Source organism: Aethalodelphis obliquidens, unplaced genomic scaffold (genome assembly GCF_003676395.1).
Source record: "Aethalodelphis obliquidens isolate GAN/ISIS:26980383/991018 unplaced genomic scaffold, ASM367639v1 scaffold139, whole genome shotgun sequence".
NCBI classification, from domain to species: domain Eukaryota; kingdom Metazoa; phylum Chordata; class Mammalia; order Artiodactyla; family Delphinidae; genus Aethalodelphis; species Aethalodelphis obliquidens.
The window spans coordinates 151,079-169,359 of NW_020838083.1; the positions used below are offsets into that span (position 1 = coordinate 151,079).

Consider the following 18,281-nt stretch of genomic DNA (forward strand, 5'->3'; position numbering starts at 1 on the left):
ACACACACACACACACACACACACACACACACACACACACTAGGGGATTCCCTGGCGGTCCAGTGGTTGGGACTGGGCACTTTCACTTCCGAGGGCCAGGGTTCAATCCCTGATTGGGAACTAGGATCCCGCAAGCCGTCTGGCGCGGCCAAATAAAAAAAGTGTAGTGGAGCTACTAGGGGAAAAACAAGTCCCATTTGAAACATCTAGCCTTCAAAGCATTAAAGTTTTTTCCCATGTATTGGAACCTTTACTTTAAACAGATTTCATGTTAGTTCATTGGTAAAGTAACTATATTCAAACTGGAAGCTCTCTTCCATGCATAAAAGGTCTTGAGTCTTGTTTGTCAAAGGAATGTCAGCAGACTATATCACCATCTCTTATCCCTTTAGGCTTAAAGAAACATTAATAATTTGCTGATAGGTGACATTTTTTCTAAAAATAAAGAGAGATTTTGTTTCATCAAAGTATAAACCAAGAAATTTGAAAAACTAAATGGATTGGAGAGATTTTTAAAGCACATACAGGGAAACTCCGGTGCCCCAAGCATTGCCCTGGCCCTGTTTCCACACTATACTTCTGCAAGCAGCTCAATGCAGGAAACAAGGATCTACCCCTAGGGAAAAGAAAAACAAAACAAAACAAAAACCAAAAAAAACCTGGATACACATGAAGGGAGAGTCTGGGAGTGAACCTAGAGAGGCCCCAGTCAGGATCCCAGGGCACAGGGCTCAGGGGGCATATCCTCATGTCCTGAGGATACAAAATTGATGTTAATTGATAGTATACTTAATGTATTAGATTAACAGCAACAACAAAAAGTTTCCTTGTATGAGGCAGAGAATTTGGAGATAAATTAGTTAGATAAATATAAAATTAAACAAAAAGTAAGATGATTATAAATCCTGAGCAAAGCAGGAAATTGTGCAAGAGATGAAATGCACACATAGTGTATTGCCTAGCACAATTGTGAAAAGTCATAATAAGGTATACACTGAATATTTTTCTAACCCAAAATGCTGATATAAGCATATTGGCAGGATATGGGGAGGGGAGGATAGGGAGGGAGTGTAATTGAACTAAATCTTCAGGAAGTAAATAGATAACACCCATTTGAAACCCAAAACTGCACTTACAGAAAGGTATATCCAAAAGAAACATAAAAGGGATTGTTTCTGGGGAGCAGGAAGAGGGGTGGGACAGGAGACTGCTGATTTTATAATAAGCCTTGTAGAACTATTTGATTTTCAATACCATGTACTTGTGCAACTTTGATTTTTTAATTTTATAAAAATTCTTATAATAATCTGGAAGGTAGTAGACAATGTGTGTGTCTCCTATTTCGGAGCTTTTTCCCCCATATAACCTGAGTCTCTGATACAATCTGTTTTATAGTCCCAGATTCTTGGCACTCTTGTGAATGTAAAACACCGCAGGATCTACAGTCAAATAATAATAAAAATCCCATCCTGACCTCTCCCTGCACATTCTAACTTTTGAGTTTTGGGGATCTCGCATTCGTTTTCTCCAAAGCAACTAGTGAAACTGCAGTGCTTGGCTCTGAAAATTACAGACCTGGGTGGGGAAAAAAAAAATCAGCAAGATAAGCAGATAATGTCTTCCCGTCCCTTAAGAGCTGCAAAAAAAGCAGATAACACTCAGCTTGGGAAAGCTCTTCTGACAAAGGAGAATTGTATAATTCTGACAAAGGAGAATTGTATAAACACCTGGAATTGAGAGACTGTTGGTGTGTCCTATGAAAGTGATCACTAACTGCTAAAAAGTCTGTTATCCTGATGGGTTAACTAAATGATCTACAGCTCTGATAACATTTAAATTGACACCTTGGGGGCTTCCCTGGTGGCACAGTGGTTAAGAATCTGCCTGCCAATGTAGGGGACACAGGTTCGAGCCCTGGCCCAGGAAGATACCACAAGCTGTGGAGCAACTAAGCCCATGTGCCACAACTACTGAGCCTGAGCTCTAGAGCCCGCGAGCTACAACTACTGAGCCCACGTGCCTAGAGCCCGTGCTCCGCAACAAGAGAAGCCACGACAATGAGAAACCTGCACACCGCAACGAAGAGTAGCCCCCGCTCACTGCAACTAGAGGAAGCCTGCACCCAGCAACAAAGACCCAACACAGCCATAAACAAATATTTTTAAAATAATAAATAAATAGATAAATTGACACCTTTTTCCTGGAAGGGATGGATATACACTTATCCATCCATTTGTGCTCGAAAAGCACAAATTTGCTTTTTCGAGCCAGAAGGAAGAAGAGTTCTTTCCTGTCTCCCACATGCATGGAGATAATAAAACTTATGCTTCTGCTCAATTTCTTAAGAGTTTGAGAGTTATGTTTCATTTAAATGAACATTTCTTACCCAGGAAGCGCTGGTGACCTACCCTACTGGTGTGACACCCAGAACTCACCCATCCCCAAGAAACTATGGGGACTCAGTTCCCCTTGTGCCAGCCAGCATGCACCCTGCACTGCCACCTGCAGGTGACAGCAGTAGCTCCTTCATTCTTTCCCATGACCTCTATTACCTTTTTTTTTTAAAGAGTATGTTTACAAAACTTCTTTTTTGTGCAGAAAGCAGAATGGGGTTACAACCTCAGTGTAACTCGTAACCACGGATAGTTATGAGTCATCCATCAGTCACAGCTATTCACACTACAGCAAGACTCTTGCATGAAAACCTGACAACCCTTACAGTTTCGCTGGGGTGAAGTCCCCAAGCTTAGTGGTGGATTTCCAAGAGGGACTAAATGGAAGAAAGCAGAGTGTCATGGGAACTATGCTTTTTGGGTGGGTGGGTAGGTGTTCTGGGGTTTGTATCATAGGCACTTTTTAAAAAAGCAACTACCAACTCCGTAGGAGCAGTCCAATAAATCCTGAACTGAGTCCTAACACTTTACCTTCCCAGACCCCAGGGAACATCCTCAGCTCACCTTTCAGCACCCCCTGGCTCCCTGGCTCAGGCTCTGTCTTAGAGCAGGGGTCCCCAACCCGGTCCAGGGCCTGTTAGGAACCTGGCCGCAGGACTGGAAGTGAGCAGCGGGCTAGCCAGAAAAGGAATTCATCTGCCGCTCCCCATCGCTCGCATTACTGCCTGAACCATTCCCCACCCCCGCCCCCTCCCCCCATCTTTGGAAAAATTGTCTTCCAAGAAACCGGTCCCTGGTGCCAAAAAGGTTGGGGGCCACTGCCCTAGAGGATTCATTTTCTAGCCCCCAAACCCACCATAAGCAGATGGGAGAAGAAATCTCCACCTTCCCACCCCATCCAAAGCTGGTATCTACAAAGACTTCAAAGACAGCAACTCACAGGCAATCATTTGGAACACAACCCATGGTAAAATGATCTCAGGGACCTAGTCATACCCAAGACCCAAAACTCACCTGCCTAGCTTGGGTCCCAGAACCTTGGTTCATGGTGTGGCTGTTTCCTTGAAAATCTTTCATGTTTTGTGAAAATCTTTCATAAAATGTTTTATGAAAGATTTTATGAACCACGAGGAAGTCTGTTACCTTGGTGTTTCGATGGATTGGGTTTTCAACTTCAACACTAAGAGGGAAACCCGCAGACCCCAGAACCTCAAAGGTCAGTGCCAAAGTGTCATTTTGGCAGAACCAAATAGAAGGAGGTGACAAATGTATCCCCCTGCCGGTGGCACTTGGTATTTTACTGTATTGAGGTCATTTTCATTATCCCTTTCCTCCTTACAGATTATGAAATCCTACCTGAAGGTACGGTGTAAATTGTCCGTACATCTATAGCGCAGCAAGTGCCTCTGCAGCTCCTATTACCCGCCTATGCTTACTCTCAGAACCTGGAGCAGGAGGGACGTCCAGGAACTTGGGAGATCTGCGCCTGACTGAGGGCCCTTGGACCTGTCTGTCCAAAGTGCTCTTTGCTTCTCCCGCCAGGCTGCCGCAGCCCCACCTCCATCACTCAGATGCCCCTCCTTTCTGAGTATTCAGTGCTTCCCGGTGCAGGCAAGTGGTGACATCTGATCTGGATCCCTCCGGTCGGGTCCCAACCCGTCCTCTGCCCGGGTCGCCCCGCCCTTAGAGCCGCCACGCTGGCCTTTCTGGGAAAGTCTCTGCGGAGTCTGGAGCTAGGAAGCGGCCACGCGAAGGGCAGGAGAGGGGCGAGCGGGGCAGCGCCCGACGCACCCCGTCCACGTCCTCCTAGATCTGGGGTGGATGAGACCTCGGAGGTCTGGGGAGAGGCGAGTCTTTGAGGACTTAGGAGGTGGCAGAGCCTTCCTACCAGCTCCGCGCGTCCTCCATGCGGGTGTCTTGGTAGAGGCACCAGCGCGCTCCAGCCTCCCGCCCGTGTCTGCTCCGTGTGTCCGGCTGGGGGACGCCGCCCGGCCGCGTCGCCACGGAGGTGGGGGCATCGAGCGACAGCAGCAACTACTCAGCCCGGGGACCCACGCCCAGAAGGACGACAGCGATGGTTCTCGCGGGTGGACCCCGATGCCTCCCCACATCCCCGCACCCTCCCACCTCCGGCTTTTGCGCCCACGGGACGACACCTCAATCCTTGCGCTGTCCGGGGGGCGGGGTGCTTCCAGCCGGTGGATGCCTGTTTGATTTGCCAGATGCGCCCAGGTTCCCCGCCGGGAGAAGGAGGTGAGTGTGAGCGATGGGGCGAGAAGGAGGTAGGAAATCGAGCCTCCGCTTCTGCAAAGTACACTTTTCCGCTCTTTTTTTTTTTAATTTATTTTATTTATTTTTGGTTGCATGTGGTCTTTGTTGCTGCCCAGGGGCTTTCTCTTTCTCTAGTTGCGACGAGCAGGGACTACTCTTCGTTTCAGGGCGCGGGCTTCTCTTTGGGGTGGCTTCCCTTGTTGCGGAGCACGGGCTCGAGACGCGCGGGCTTCAGTAGTTGTGGCTCGCGGGCTCTAGAGCGCAGGCTCAGGAGTGGTGCCACAGGAGCTTAGTTGCTCCCCGGCATATGGAATTTTCCAGGAACAGGGATCGAACCCGCGTCCACTGCATCGGCAGGCAGATTCTTAAAGACCACGCCCTTCCCTTCCTTCCTTCCTAATTCCTTCCTTCCTCCCTCCCTGCCTCCCTCCCTTCCTTCTCTCCTTTCTTATTGATGAAATTCTTAAAGCGTATGTGTTGTCTAAGGCAGACTTTCTTAGCTCCCCCAAGGCGCTGGAATTTGACTGCAGATGGTGACAGGTGCAGGTGTTTTTGCGGTTCAGAGGAAACAAAATTAAGCACTATTTTCTGGGCGCTGGCGATGTGCCAGACTCACGCGCCACGGCCCGGCCCAGACACTCCAACAGGCCCAAGAAGGCGAAGAGAGAGGGAAGCATGCTGCAAAGAGAGGTAATGGGGAGACTTACTTGGCGGTCCAGTCGTTAAGACTCTGCTCTTCCAGTGCAGGGAACGAGGATTCCACCCCTGGCTGGGGAACTAAGAGAGATGTAATGGGAGCCCACACTTCCCTGGGAGAGTAAGCAGCACCGTGGGGGCTCCTGGGTGGTTTAGTACAATCCCAGCTCCAACCTGGGCTCTCACCTGGCGCCCTGCGGCCACTCTGTCTTGGAATCTCGGAGAACAGATGTTATTGCATTTCATCACTGCGAGCTCCCGTCCAAGAACCCTTGTTTCCTAAACACACTGAGGCCAGGTGTCCGCCATTCCTTGGGTGAATTTGCAAATGTTAACTGGCTTACTCACCAGTCCCCTGTTCCCCTAAGTGACCTGTTGAAGTACAGATCCATCAGTTGGGACAGGGAATATTAATCAGATGAAAGGAAAGGAACTAATTGATTATTCATATGCTACGAACCAGGTACTTAAGATCCATTCTTTTATGTAATCCTCATACTCTTAAGAGAAAAACATTTACTTTCTATATTAAGTCTCTAAAAATGAAACATACAGAAAAGTGCATAAATCGTAAGTTTGATGAAAGTGAACACATCCAGACCAAAAATTAGATGCTCTCTTAGGGTCCCTCCTCATCACTATCCACTCCCTTCTCCCTACAAGTACTATAAATAGTATCCCGACTCTGAATACCATAGGCAAGTTTGCCTGGTTTTGAACCTATACAAATGGAATCATTCACTATACAGTACATGGTGTTAGGTCCAGCTCCTTTCACTGAATGTTATGTAAGTTGCCTCCATATTGTTGTATGTAGCAGTAGTTTATTCACTTTCATTGGTGTATCATCATCTCCTGTATGAGGATGGAACAATTTATCCAGTTTCTATGGACATTGGGGTTATTTGTACTTGGGAGCTGTGATTGAAAATGTTTTCTTTCATTGTATAGTACATGGGTTTTGGCACACATAAGTATGTATTTCTGTTGACTCTGTACCTAGGAGTTGCTGGCTATTTTAGTGGGTACTGCTTAACACTTTTAGGGATACTGCCAAATACATTTTCTTAGGTGGTTGTAGTAATTTACATTCCCATCTGCAATGTATAAGAGTTCCAGGGCTTCCCTGGTGGCGCAGTGGTTGAGAGTCCGCCTGCCGATGCAGGGGACATGGGTTCGTGCCCCGGACCGGGAAGATCCCACATGCCACGGAGCGGCTGGGCCCGTGAGCCATGACCACTGAGCCTGCGTGTCCAGAGCCTGTGCTCCGCAATGGGAGAGGCCACAACAGTGAGAGGCCCGCGTACCGCAAAAAAAAAAAAAAAAAAGAGTTCCAGTTACTCCACATTCTCACCAACACTTGATTTTTGTCAGTGTTTTTAATATTAGCCATTCTAATGTCTATAGTGGCATCTCATAATACTTTTATTTTCCATTTTCCTGATGACTAGTGAGGTTGAGCATCTTTTCATGTACTTATTGGCCTCTTTTATGACATGCCTGTTCAAGTAGTTTGCTCAGGTATTCTGGATTATTTGCATTTTCATATACACTTTAGAAATAACTTATCAGTCTGTCCCCCAAAAGGCTCAGGTTTGATTAGCATTTCATGGAACCTATATGGCAGTTTGGAGAGAATGTACATCCCCAATTTAATATTGAGTCATCCAATCCATGACATGGTAATATCTCTCATTTATGTAGGTTTTCTTTTATTCCTCTCAATAATATTTTATAGTTTTCTATGTAGAATCCTTCAATATCTTTCACATGATTTGTTCCTAAGTATTTGATGTAGTTTTTGTTATTGTAAACGGCATCATCTTTTACATTTTAATTTCCTAATTGTTACAGGTATACAGAAATACAATTAATTTTTGTAAATTGACCTTGTATCTAAATTCACTTATTATTTCTAAGAGTTTATCTGTAAATGTTTTCTGTACACATGTACATGTATACGTGTACAGTACTGTTGTGTGAATAATTTGAAAGTTTTATTTCTTGATTTTCAATCTTTCTGCTTTTCATTTCCTTTTCTTGCCTTATTGTACTAGCTTGAACCTCTAGTACAAAACCAAATAGAATTGGTAATAGCAAGTATTGTTTTACTGTTTTTTTTTTTTTTTGGCTGTGCTGGGTCTTTGTTGCTGCATGCAGGCTTTCTCTAGTTGGGGGCTACTCTTCGTTGTGGTGCACGGGCTTCTCATTGAGGTGGCTTCTCTTGTTGTGGAGCACGGGCTCTAGGCGCGCGGGCTTCAGTAGTTGTGGGACACAGGCTCAGTAGTTGTGGCTCACGGGCTCTAGAGCACAGGCTCAGTAGTTGTAGTGCACGGGCTTAGTTGCTCCATGGTATGTGGGATCTTCCTGGACCAGGGATTGAACCTGTGTCCCCTGCATTGGCAGGAGGATTCTTAACCACTGCGCCACCAGGGACGTCCCGTGTCTCATTCTTAATCTCAGGGGGATCATTAGATATCATTTAGGCTGTAGCCTTTATGTAGATAATCTTTATCAGACTAATGAAGTCTCCTAATTTTAGTTTACTGGAATTTTTTATCATGAGTTGTTTAATTTTATCAAATGTCTTCCCTGCATCTATTGAAATAATCATATTATTTTTCTTCTTCATGCTGTTGATGTGATATATGGAAATGTGATACAAGCTACACATATCAGAGTTATCTCTGGGAATTTTGATGGGTTATTAAGAATGGTCCTCTCTCTTCTCTTCCATGATTATGAGCTATAACAACTATGTGGGAATTCCCTGGCGGTCCAGTGGTTAGGACACCTTACTTTCACTGCTGAGGGCCAGGGTTCGATCCCTGGTCGGGGAACTAAAATCCCACAAACCACGGGCAAAAAAACAAACAAACATGGAAGTCTGGAGCTTCTGGGCACTATCTTTCCCACCACATGAAAAGAGCTTGCCAGAAATTAAGCCCAGCCCAGAGGAAATTAAAACCAAGATATGACACGGGGGATGACAGAGAGATAAAAGTCCTCACACGGAAAAGAATATTGATGACAACATTTGAGCCCTGGTTCTAACAATGTCAGACCTTTCCCTGCATTGACAAGATATATGAACCAATGAATTCTTTTTTTTTTTGCTTAAAGTACTATGAGTCAATCTTATTTATATTCATCACATACATCTTGCTTAGAAGATTGCCCCAAGCAGATTGCAAAAATCATGTCATACTCTTGAACATAAACTGTACTTCCAGTGATGGGAATGGACATGGGGCTGGGACAGGGCACTACAGCTGAAACATGCAGTTCTAGGCAGCCTTATTCAAACAGCATGGGAGAGACGATATAAAAAACAGCACAGATCAGCATCCAGATACACCAGCACTAACGTTTATATTCACACACCTGTTAGTTCCTACTTTACCACACAATCCATTTTCCAAAACATAAAGAACTTCAGCCCATTATCCTGGACTTTGGAATGGGTACAGAGAGAATTATCCAACCTGTCTTCCTAATCACAGATGAAAATTATTCTAGGAATTTTGGGAACATGACAGATGTAAGGAACAAGAGAGCTAATGAAACATGCAAACTTTCCTAGAGCAAAGGGGGAGATTCACAACTCAGGGGACAATCAAGTCCTTCTTTTATATGGAGACTTCGTTGTCGCTGCTATGATCCCTAGCTGAACTGACACCCCAGGAGTGAGTTCTTAGCTCAGAACTCTGCACAGAACAGGAGCAGCCCCAGCATCCCTCTGGGCCCTGTCTAAGACACTGGTTTAATGAAGCCATAATCCATGCATTTGATGAGACATTCCCGAGCTGTCTGAACCACTGCTGCCCTCTTCTCATCCGGCTCTTGTTTGCCCACCACAGTCAGGATCTCCAGCAACTCACTCTCCACCAGCTTCTTGGCCAGCTCAGCATCAGCCGCCAGCAGGTTGTAGGCAATGACCAGGCCCCGGTGTTGAACTGACAGCCGGTCGTGCAAGCAAAGCCGCTGTAGTATCTCCAACCACTGAGTCGTCTGAAGGTGGGGAAGAGGATAAGGAAGGATTGGAGGAATCAGTGGGGGGGACGGAGAAAGTAGATTTTGGACAAGATAAAAAGAAGGCCTTGGCCAGGCCCAGATTCTGAGCTCTGAAAGGGGAAGCACACATCTGGTTATCTGTATGGGGCTCAGCATATGCCCACTTGAACCCCTTGGGACTAGCTGGGTGATGCCCATCTCCTTACCAGGACCAGGGCAGGAATTGAAGAACTAGAAGGAACTTGATATAATCCAATCCTTTTCATTTTATAAGTGGAGGAATTGGGGTTCAGGGAGAGGAAGTAACTTAGCTATAGTCACACATCTGGAAATAGTAGAGAATAAACATCCACACATCCATTTAAATTTTAAGCATCTTGAGAAGCAAAGGGACCTGCCCACTGCATGCCTGAGTGGAGTGGGAATGGAGGATGTTCAGAAAGGAGGATTCTAACCCTGGACGCATGCACAACGCCTGCTTCTGCCAACCCAGGTGCCCTTAGAGACATGCTCTAGGCATGCACTCCACCAGCCCTGACTTCAACTGGAATTAACACTGGAGTCTGGAGTGTATCCTCTCCTCCACCCCTCCTCCATCTCTCTCCTCCATTTCCAGATGTGAAGCAGCCCAACTACTGTACATGGGGGAGACAGGACTCTAGACCACTCTGATCACCCCCAGGAGACAGAAATGGAGCTGAGAATAGAACCAGGAGGCTTGACACTTACAACATTCAACAGACACAGAATAGAATAGTCATCAGTATGGGTTTTGGAGTCAGAGAGACTAGTGTTCAGGTCCCAACTCAGCCACTTACCAACTGTATGACCTTAGCTAAATTATTTAACCTCTCCAAGCCTCAGGAGCCTCATCTGTTATCTTACCTCATAATATTGTGATGATCTAATGATATGACACATGAAAAGAGCTTAGCATGATGGCTAGAGCATAGTAAGAGCCCATCACATAGAAGTGGACAGGAATGATGATTTTAGGCACTAATCCAACGATTTCCCCTTTGCTTCCTCAGACCTATTACCTTCCACTAGTTAGCAGAGATACCTTTCTACATACATTGCTATCAGATGGGGCGACAGATACAGAGAGGAAGAAAAGGCAAATTATTCTTCTGAGCTTCTCAGCAGACTTTTGTAAACTCTGCACTGTATCCTACCACAAGGAAAGGAAAGGAAAGTTCAGCTAGCTGTGGTAGGGTTCAGGGAAAGATTTTATGCTGATGCGTAATTGATCATGGGTCTAGTGCCTATCACTCCCTGGGACAGGAATGCAGCCAGGATTTCTGAGCCCCTTGGGAAGATGGAAGAAGTGGCCAGGAGTGGGTTGCAATCCTGAAGGATCCCAGTCCCCTCCTATCTAACTGGCTATGTGGTGTTGGGCTATTACTTTTCTGAGCTCGGTTTCACCATTGGTGAGTGAGGATAATAATAACCATGCCCACTGCACAGGGTTGTTGGGAGGATGGAATGACATAATAGGTGCAAGCACTTAGAGCAGCGCCTGGAGCACAGTAAGTGGAGGAGTCACAGAGCACCCTGCGGGGCCTGGTGACAGAAATGTGTGACCAGTAACTTCAGCAGAAGCTGCTCTAGGATAGCAGCCTGTGGTCCCCAGGCCGGAGGCACCCCACCTCCGATCTACTCAGTCAGAATATCTGGGGAAAGTGTTTTAACCAGCCCTCCGTGTGACTCTTACACACCTTACAATTTTGAAAAACTTGCGTTAGGGAAAGTGCTGAAGGCCAGGGACCAAGCAGGATGAGCTACATCTAGGAGAGAGACCCCTCCCCTGGTGCCAGGACAGCATAAGCCCCCATGGAATTTAGAGAACACACACACACACACACACACACACCCCTGCCTTAAGCTGGCTATCTAAAAGAGCCTGCCTGTAAAGCAGACTTGCTTTAATACATTTGAATTGAGATGTTTACATTTTTTTTGAGATGTTTACATTTTTCACCATCAGTGAATATGATGCCCACAAACTAAGTTCAGTTTGGTGAAATAAGGAAAATTTCATTTTGCATCCCCTTGTTTGCGGCTATGTCAATATCACTCTCATTACACCTGCTGAGATGGCCACAGTCCCACAAAGGGTCTGGTCACCACGTGAACTTAAGAGAATCTGCTGCCTCTTCGTCAAACTGTGGATGGTAACCCAACCACATCCATTCTTCTCTTGGGGAGCTCAGGGGCTCCACAGCAATAGTTAGTGCTATTGTTATTATTGTCATTATTCTTAAGTAATGACTTATAAGCACCACCAAAGTGAGTTAGCACACTTAAGGAGTCCAAATAGTGAGTGTAGGGGGTCGAATCATATAGATTCTCCTCTCTTTAGGTGGTAGGAACAGATACAGGGGCTGGCCTCCCCCAAGAAGATCATACAGGGCAGTGTGGTCTGGGGGTGGGGGGACTCCCCAGAGTCCCTAGGGCCCACTCTCACCACTTGAGTCATCTTGAAGCACAGTTTCTTATGTGCTGCTGTCAGCATGGCCAGGGCCCCCGCAGCCGCATTCTGCACCTTGTCATCATCCTCTCCGCAGAGCAGCACCACCAGCTTCAGCCGGTCATTCCCATCAGCCAGGAACCTCTCCTGTACCTATGGGAGGCGGGTACACGGCTCAGAGAAAAATGCCCCCATCTGCCCAGCCTGGAGAGGGAAAGATGCATCTGGAGCCAAATTCTCTGACCCAAGATCCCTCAGAGCTTTTCTTTGAGCATCTCACCCATGACACCTCCTCCTCCAGGAAGTCTTCTCTGACTAGTTAGATGAAAGTGCTACAGACTCCTCCAGCTAAAAGGTTAAAGAGAATAAGGGGTTCCTTGTATAGCATTCGCTGTTGCCTCTGTTTGCGTTCAGCTCTCCACCCCTGGGGAAAGGGCAGGCACAGACTCCTGAAGGGTAGATGTTGCCTGAAGAGCCATGTTTCACTTCCCTTTGGGGAAGCCTGGACTGTTTCTTCCACAACAGATGGGCCTTCAGGGTCTGCCATTAAATGACTTTGCAGTCCCTGAAGGCACAGAGGCTTGGCAAGAGCAGCAGACAGTTGGGTAGTTTACATGGTACTCAGGAGCTGCTGTACCATTCACCAGGTGAGGGATGAGGCTTCCCAAGCACCCAAAAGCCAGGAGAAGAGCCTCCTGGGGCCCAGGGCCCTGACATGCCTGAAAGCACACTGACCCCCCCCTTCCCCCCGCACCCCTCTGCTCTATAGTAAAATCTGACTGATTAAATTTAAGGGCATTTTGTTGGGTGAGGTGTCCTAGAAGGGGAACGCCAAGAGGGGTCAAAGGTCACAGCTGCCCAGGTTATAAACCTCTACCTACAACTCCCTGAAGCTGGAGCAGTGGTCCTCAGAGGTAAGAGTATAGTGATAGCGCAGTCCCCTCATGGGGCACAGGTGTGACTGGAAAGCAGCTGCCCCAAAAGGACTGCATTCCCCACCTCTTGCACTAAATATGGCCATGACCTCATTCTCATTACAGAACATGAATGGATGTAGTGTGTGTCACTTCCAGGCCACCATGGCGGAGCGCTACAGGGGTCTCTCCTGTGGTCTGTCTCCCCATTCCCCATCTGAATGGAGACCACTCTCAAGGTGGCAGAGGGAGAGACAGTTCTTTTTTTTGGGGGGGGGGTATAGTTATTGATGATTGAAGATGCCTGCATCCCTAAGTCATTGCTTGGAAATGAGCCACCTGATCCTAATGTGAGCAAGAAATGATGTGAGCGAGAAATGAACTTCTGTCCTGTTGGGACCACTGTTCATTTTGATTCGGGTTGTTGTGGCCGCTGGTGCTCCCCATCCCCTCCACTGTCTTTGGATACACTCTCTTCTCCCACGTGGCTGCCAGGCCCCCAGCCCAGCCTCAGGCCAGCTCCCTGGTGGACTGTGGTAGCTTTATTTCTTTTGATTTTAAAAGACTTTCATGGATCAGGTTTTCCTGCTATAACAGTGAGAACATCCAAGACTTGAGTTAAGAACTGAGGGGCAACGGAGTGGGTCTCACACTCGGCCACTAGCCCTGGTTGTCATGTTAACAAAGGGCCTCAGATTTCAACCCTGTTGTTACCTCTGATGAGGTTCTACCTACAGGCACAGCAGTGCTCTGCCAGGATGGAAAGAAGGAAACATTCATTCATCATATGGTGATAATTTATCCCAGTACCAGACCATGAAGCCATTGATGTGTTCTGAATTCATTTTATTTTTACAAATCCTATAATTATTCTGTGATGAACACAGTTATAGTGCATTGCGGTTTCTGTGGAAACAGCGATCGTTCATTAAATGTTAACATTTAACATATTCTAAAATCGTTTGTAACTGTTTTTGCATTTCTTCATTTTTTTATATATGTGGAGCTTCAACAGATGCAAGTGGTCTAGCCTCTCTTGACCTCTAAGAGGCCCTGGCCTCCTATATTTTTTGCTATGAGATTATTTAGTAAATAACTTGGGGAAATGGGACTTCTACACCATCCAGCCCAAGCTTTGGGGTCAAAGCCACAGCTAGGGATGATATTACTTTGTGTATTCTCCTTTGTCTCCTTTGTGCATTATATTCCTCTCGGGGTCCTTATAGGGAGGGAGGCTGTCATCTAGGAAAGATTGAGGGATTCCTGGGTTCTTTGACAAAATGTTGCCTTAAGGGCTTCCCTGGTGGCGCAGTGGTTGAGAGTCTGCCTGCCGATGCGGGCGACATGGGTTCGTGCCCTGGACCGGGAAGATCCCACATGCCACGGAGCAGCTGGGCCCGTGAGCCATGGCCGCTGAGCCTGTGCGTCCAGAGCCTGTGCTCCGCAACGGGAGAGGCCACAACAGTGAGAGGCCCGCGTACCGCAAAAAAAAAAAAAATGTTGCCTTAATACCACTGTAACAGCCCCCAATCTAGCGCCAGGCCCTGACCTGTGGCCCGACTCTCCATGCCTTGATCACTCCCATCCGGAGCCCCCTCACCTCCTTGTTCACCACCATGTTGCACATGCACTCTGTGGCTGCCTGCCGCAGCTGGTCATGGTTCTCAAACATGTAGTTCTCAATATCTGGCAAGGCCTTCTCCTTAAAGATCTTCTGCCTAGGGTTTGAGGGGTGGAAGAAGAGAGGCTGCTGAGTCCTCTGTAATGAGCATTTGGGGTTTTGGCCACCCAAGGGCCATTCCACATCCTCAGCCAGCATGGTTTAGATGGCAGTAATCCCACCCCCGGCTCCAGGAGGGGTATCCAATGACATAGCACAGCATCCTGGCCATAGAAACAGGGTCTGGGATGAACATGTCACCCAGCCAGAGATTCTCTTGTATTATTGCTGGGGAATGTCTTTCTCTCTCCTGCTGGAGATGAAGCCAAGAAGATGTGAAGTCTGGAGCAACCCTCATGTGATCATGAGAGAGGGAAGAGCCCGTCTGAAAATTAAGACAATACAGACAGAAGAGGTGGAGAGGTGTAGGATCTAGGACAGCTTTGTAACGCCTGCATCAAGCCGCACCTGAATCTGGTTTATCCCAGATGAGTCATTAATGACCTGAGTCATTAAATTCCCTTTATGCTTAAACCAATTGGAGTTGAGTTTTCTGCCACTTGCAATCAAAAGAATTTCAACCCAATCCCACCATCCCCCTGCTTCTGGGGATGTGTGGGGACACTTTATCCCCACCCATCCACCTGATATCTTTTCTACTACTTCAGAAGGAAATGCCTTTCCAGTCTCCTTTGGCTTTGCACATTCACTGTAGTCTTTCCAAGTGCTAGTTCAAATCTTTCCCACGGTCGTTTCTACCCACTGCCTTCGAGCCTGTCCTCAGAGAAGAGCACACACGGTACCTGTGACATTTCCACCAACACTTCATGGGACACCTCTCTCCACCCCTGCTCCCTCTACGCCCCACTCACCGGAGTTTGTCACTCCGCTCAGACAGGTTGGTGAGGCCTAGGAGAGCCTCATAGTTCTGGAGCCCATCCCTCTGTGTGTTGAGGAGACTCACAAGGGGCCGCACTACTTCGTACACCTGTGGAGGGAGGCGTCAAGGAGTGGTCAGGTGGAGACCATGTCCCCCCAGTCATTTACAGGTGCCCAGCTCTAGAATTTCCAATGCACGTGCCCACCCATTGTCTGATTCAATCTTCACAATGATCCTGAGGGGCGGGATTATTTCCTTTACTTCGTAGGTGAGATAACTGAGTTTCCAAGGGGACGGCCTTATTCGTCAGAGGTAGAGCCAGACCTGGGATCCACGCACCTCCAATTCATGGCCCTCTTTGTGACAGCACCACGCCCTCTCCCAGGCCAGGGGTAGGGTGGCAAGGGGAAAGGCCCCTGGGAGCAGACTCCTCCCATCACTGCCACCCTACTGCCCCCATCACCCACCCGCTCCCCAGGGAAGGCGATGTCCGGATTGGAGACTGCAGCGATCTTCGCTAGAGCATGGGCTGCCTTCACCTTGCCCACGTCTGTGCCCTCCAAAGCCAGGGGAATCAGGGCCTGCAAGAAAGGGCACAGTCACCCCTCGGTCACAAATATACAGAGGCCTCTCTCCCTAGCGTCCCTCTCCAACTGCTGTCCCATCAGAAGTTCAGGAAGACTGTAATAGAGTCAACTCTTGAGCATCATGGAAAACAGTTAAATTCTTAATCACGGATTCACTCCCCTTGGTTCCCAGCACACATGGAGATCTTCGCCCGCCCTCTTCCCCACCCATCCATACGTTCATGTGGCTTTTGGAAAAATAAATCAATCATTTTTTACTTTCTGACTGAGTCAAACCTAATCATAATAGCAGCCATTCACTGAGCACCTCCTATGAGCCAACACTTAAGTGTATTTTCTCTAATCCTTGTGACATTCTGCAAAGTGAGTGTGTGATGTTCTCCCTTGTTTTACAGACGAGGAAACTGTGACTCAGGGAGATTAAGTAATTTGCCTGAAGTTGCACAGCTAAAAAGGGGACAAGCAAGGACTCGATGACAAGCCTTCTATAGCAAAGCCCAAGGTCTCTATCTGCACCAGGGTTCCTTCCAGTAACAAGGAGGATAAATGGGATCCCACAGTAAATCCCATGACACTTCATAGACTTAGGCACTGACAGCACAGATACCTTAATGACTGTATTCCAGAGGTCGGGTTGGGGCAGGGGGTGCATTATTCTTGGGCCAGGCAAAGAACGTGCACACACAAATACATACAAAGAGACACACACATACACAAATGAAGAGACACAGAGACACACACAGACACACAATTACACACAGACACACATAGACACATATACACATACATACACACAGAGAGATACACACACAGACCTACACACACGTACACAAGTGTGCTTCACCCTGGTGAAGCACCTTCTAGGATGGCAAGGACCCCTTAGCCCGCTCAATGTACCTTGCCACCACCTTGAGCCACGATGGTACCTCGGTCCTTTGGGTTGTCACACAGTGCCAGGAATACCCTGGAGAGCAAGGATAAAGGACATTCAGTGCATGAGCACACGCTTCCCAGGCATCAGCAGGCCCAGTGAAACTCTGGGAAGTGCTGCCAGTGAGCACGTGCCCCAGAACTAACCTTGGGAAGATACTGCCATGGACATAAGTGGCTGAGGAGGAAGTGAGGCCAGATGTAGCTGCAAACAGCGGCCCCATCCCTGTTTAGGGAGATACCAAATGGCTCCCTGCTGCCCACCATCCAGGAGAAACTCTTCCACATGGAAGCACCCCAGGACCACCATGTTCTGGCCCTTGCCGTCCTCTCTGGTCTTATCTAGCACCACTCTCTACTGTGCACTCCATGCTCCAGACATATCCCTGGAGAACCCCGTCCTCATTCACTCATTCTCCCTCCATCCTCAGGGTCTTTGCATACGCTGTTCCCTCTGCCGGGAACCCTTCCTTCTGCTGCATTTGAGTGGCTCCTTTTTTTCCTTCAGGGTTCCCCTGAGTTGTGACATCTTCCAGGAGGCCTTTCTAGCTGCCTACCCACCTACCCTCCAGTCTGGCCAGTTGGGTGCCACTGCTCGTGCTCCAGCCAGCCCTCTGTATGTCCCCCATCGTGGCATCTGCCGTGTCGTGTGGTAACTGAGCCTGTGTGCCTCCCGTCAGGCTGCACAGAAACTGTGCCTTTCATCTTTGGCATTTCAGGGCCTGGGAACCAGGTCACCAGAATGGACAGTTACCTCTTTCCTCACAATGCAAAGTTGCCCCTGTGATGACCTGCCCGCCATGTCACTTTTCGGTGTTGATCCCCATCAGCCTCCTCTTCAGGCCCCTAATGGCTCATTCCCTCACTTACTCCCCACCCCCACCATCTCTATCTCCCCACCCAGCCTCCTGCCTCCAGGCCCCTCAGACCCCAGCCCTGAACTGCTGCAGCCGTACCTGGCCAGCAACTCTTTGGTCTGGTCAGTGAGGATGGCATTGTCGGCTTTCACCATGCAGGCCAGCACTGAGATGACACCGGCCTTCAGAAGCCGCTTCACCCGCATGTCCACAAAGTCCTTCTTGTCCTGGGGAGATGAAAAGATGGCAAGGAAATCAATCCCAAAAGAGAAGGAAGATCATCCAAAACCCTAGATGACCTAGGTGTTACTTTCTTGCAGAAGGCTGGCTTTCCATTAGGCTATGCATGGGGGTGGGGTGGGTAAACAGAGGTGGGAGGGGAGAGAGAACAGATAAAGCTGACCTAACAGTGGATTGGGTCAGCCCCAGGGTTGAATAGTCTCTACAGATAATCCTCAGGGTGGCTGGGAAGAGGCAATCTCTAGAAGCCACATTAGAACTTCATGGCGGCAGAACATGCTCTACACCCTTGCCTGCGTGAAATCCTATGCAGCTTTAAAAAATGATTCAGAGAACGACATAGCAGTGTGGAAAACATCTAAAGTATTT

At 47.8% G+C, this 18,281-nt stretch overlaps 1 protein-coding gene across 1 annotated transcript in view; it reads right to left on the reverse strand.

Annotated features, from left to right (window-relative positions):
- Positions 1-7,703: 7,703 nt before the first annotated feature.
- The window catches only part of UNC45B (unc-45 myosin chaperone B), a 30,631-nt gene continuing 20,053 nt past the window's right edge, over positions 7,704-18,281 (reverse strand). Inside the window, exons 13-19 of the mRNA XM_027099742.1 lie at positions 17,772-17,899; positions 16,783-16,849; positions 15,766-15,879; positions 15,291-15,406; positions 14,359-14,476; positions 11,842-11,997; positions 7,704-9,371 (exon numbers count right to left, since the gene is read on the reverse strand). Coding sequence (XP_026955543.1) covers positions 9,111-9,371; positions 11,842-11,997; positions 14,359-14,476; positions 15,291-15,406; positions 15,766-15,879; positions 16,783-16,849; positions 17,772-17,899 — 960 coding nt within the window. The 3' untranslated portion in view covers positions 7,704-9,110. The remainder of the gene's footprint in view (positions 9,372-11,841; positions 11,998-14,358; positions 14,477-15,290; positions 15,407-15,765; positions 15,880-16,782; positions 16,850-17,771; positions 17,900-18,281) is intronic.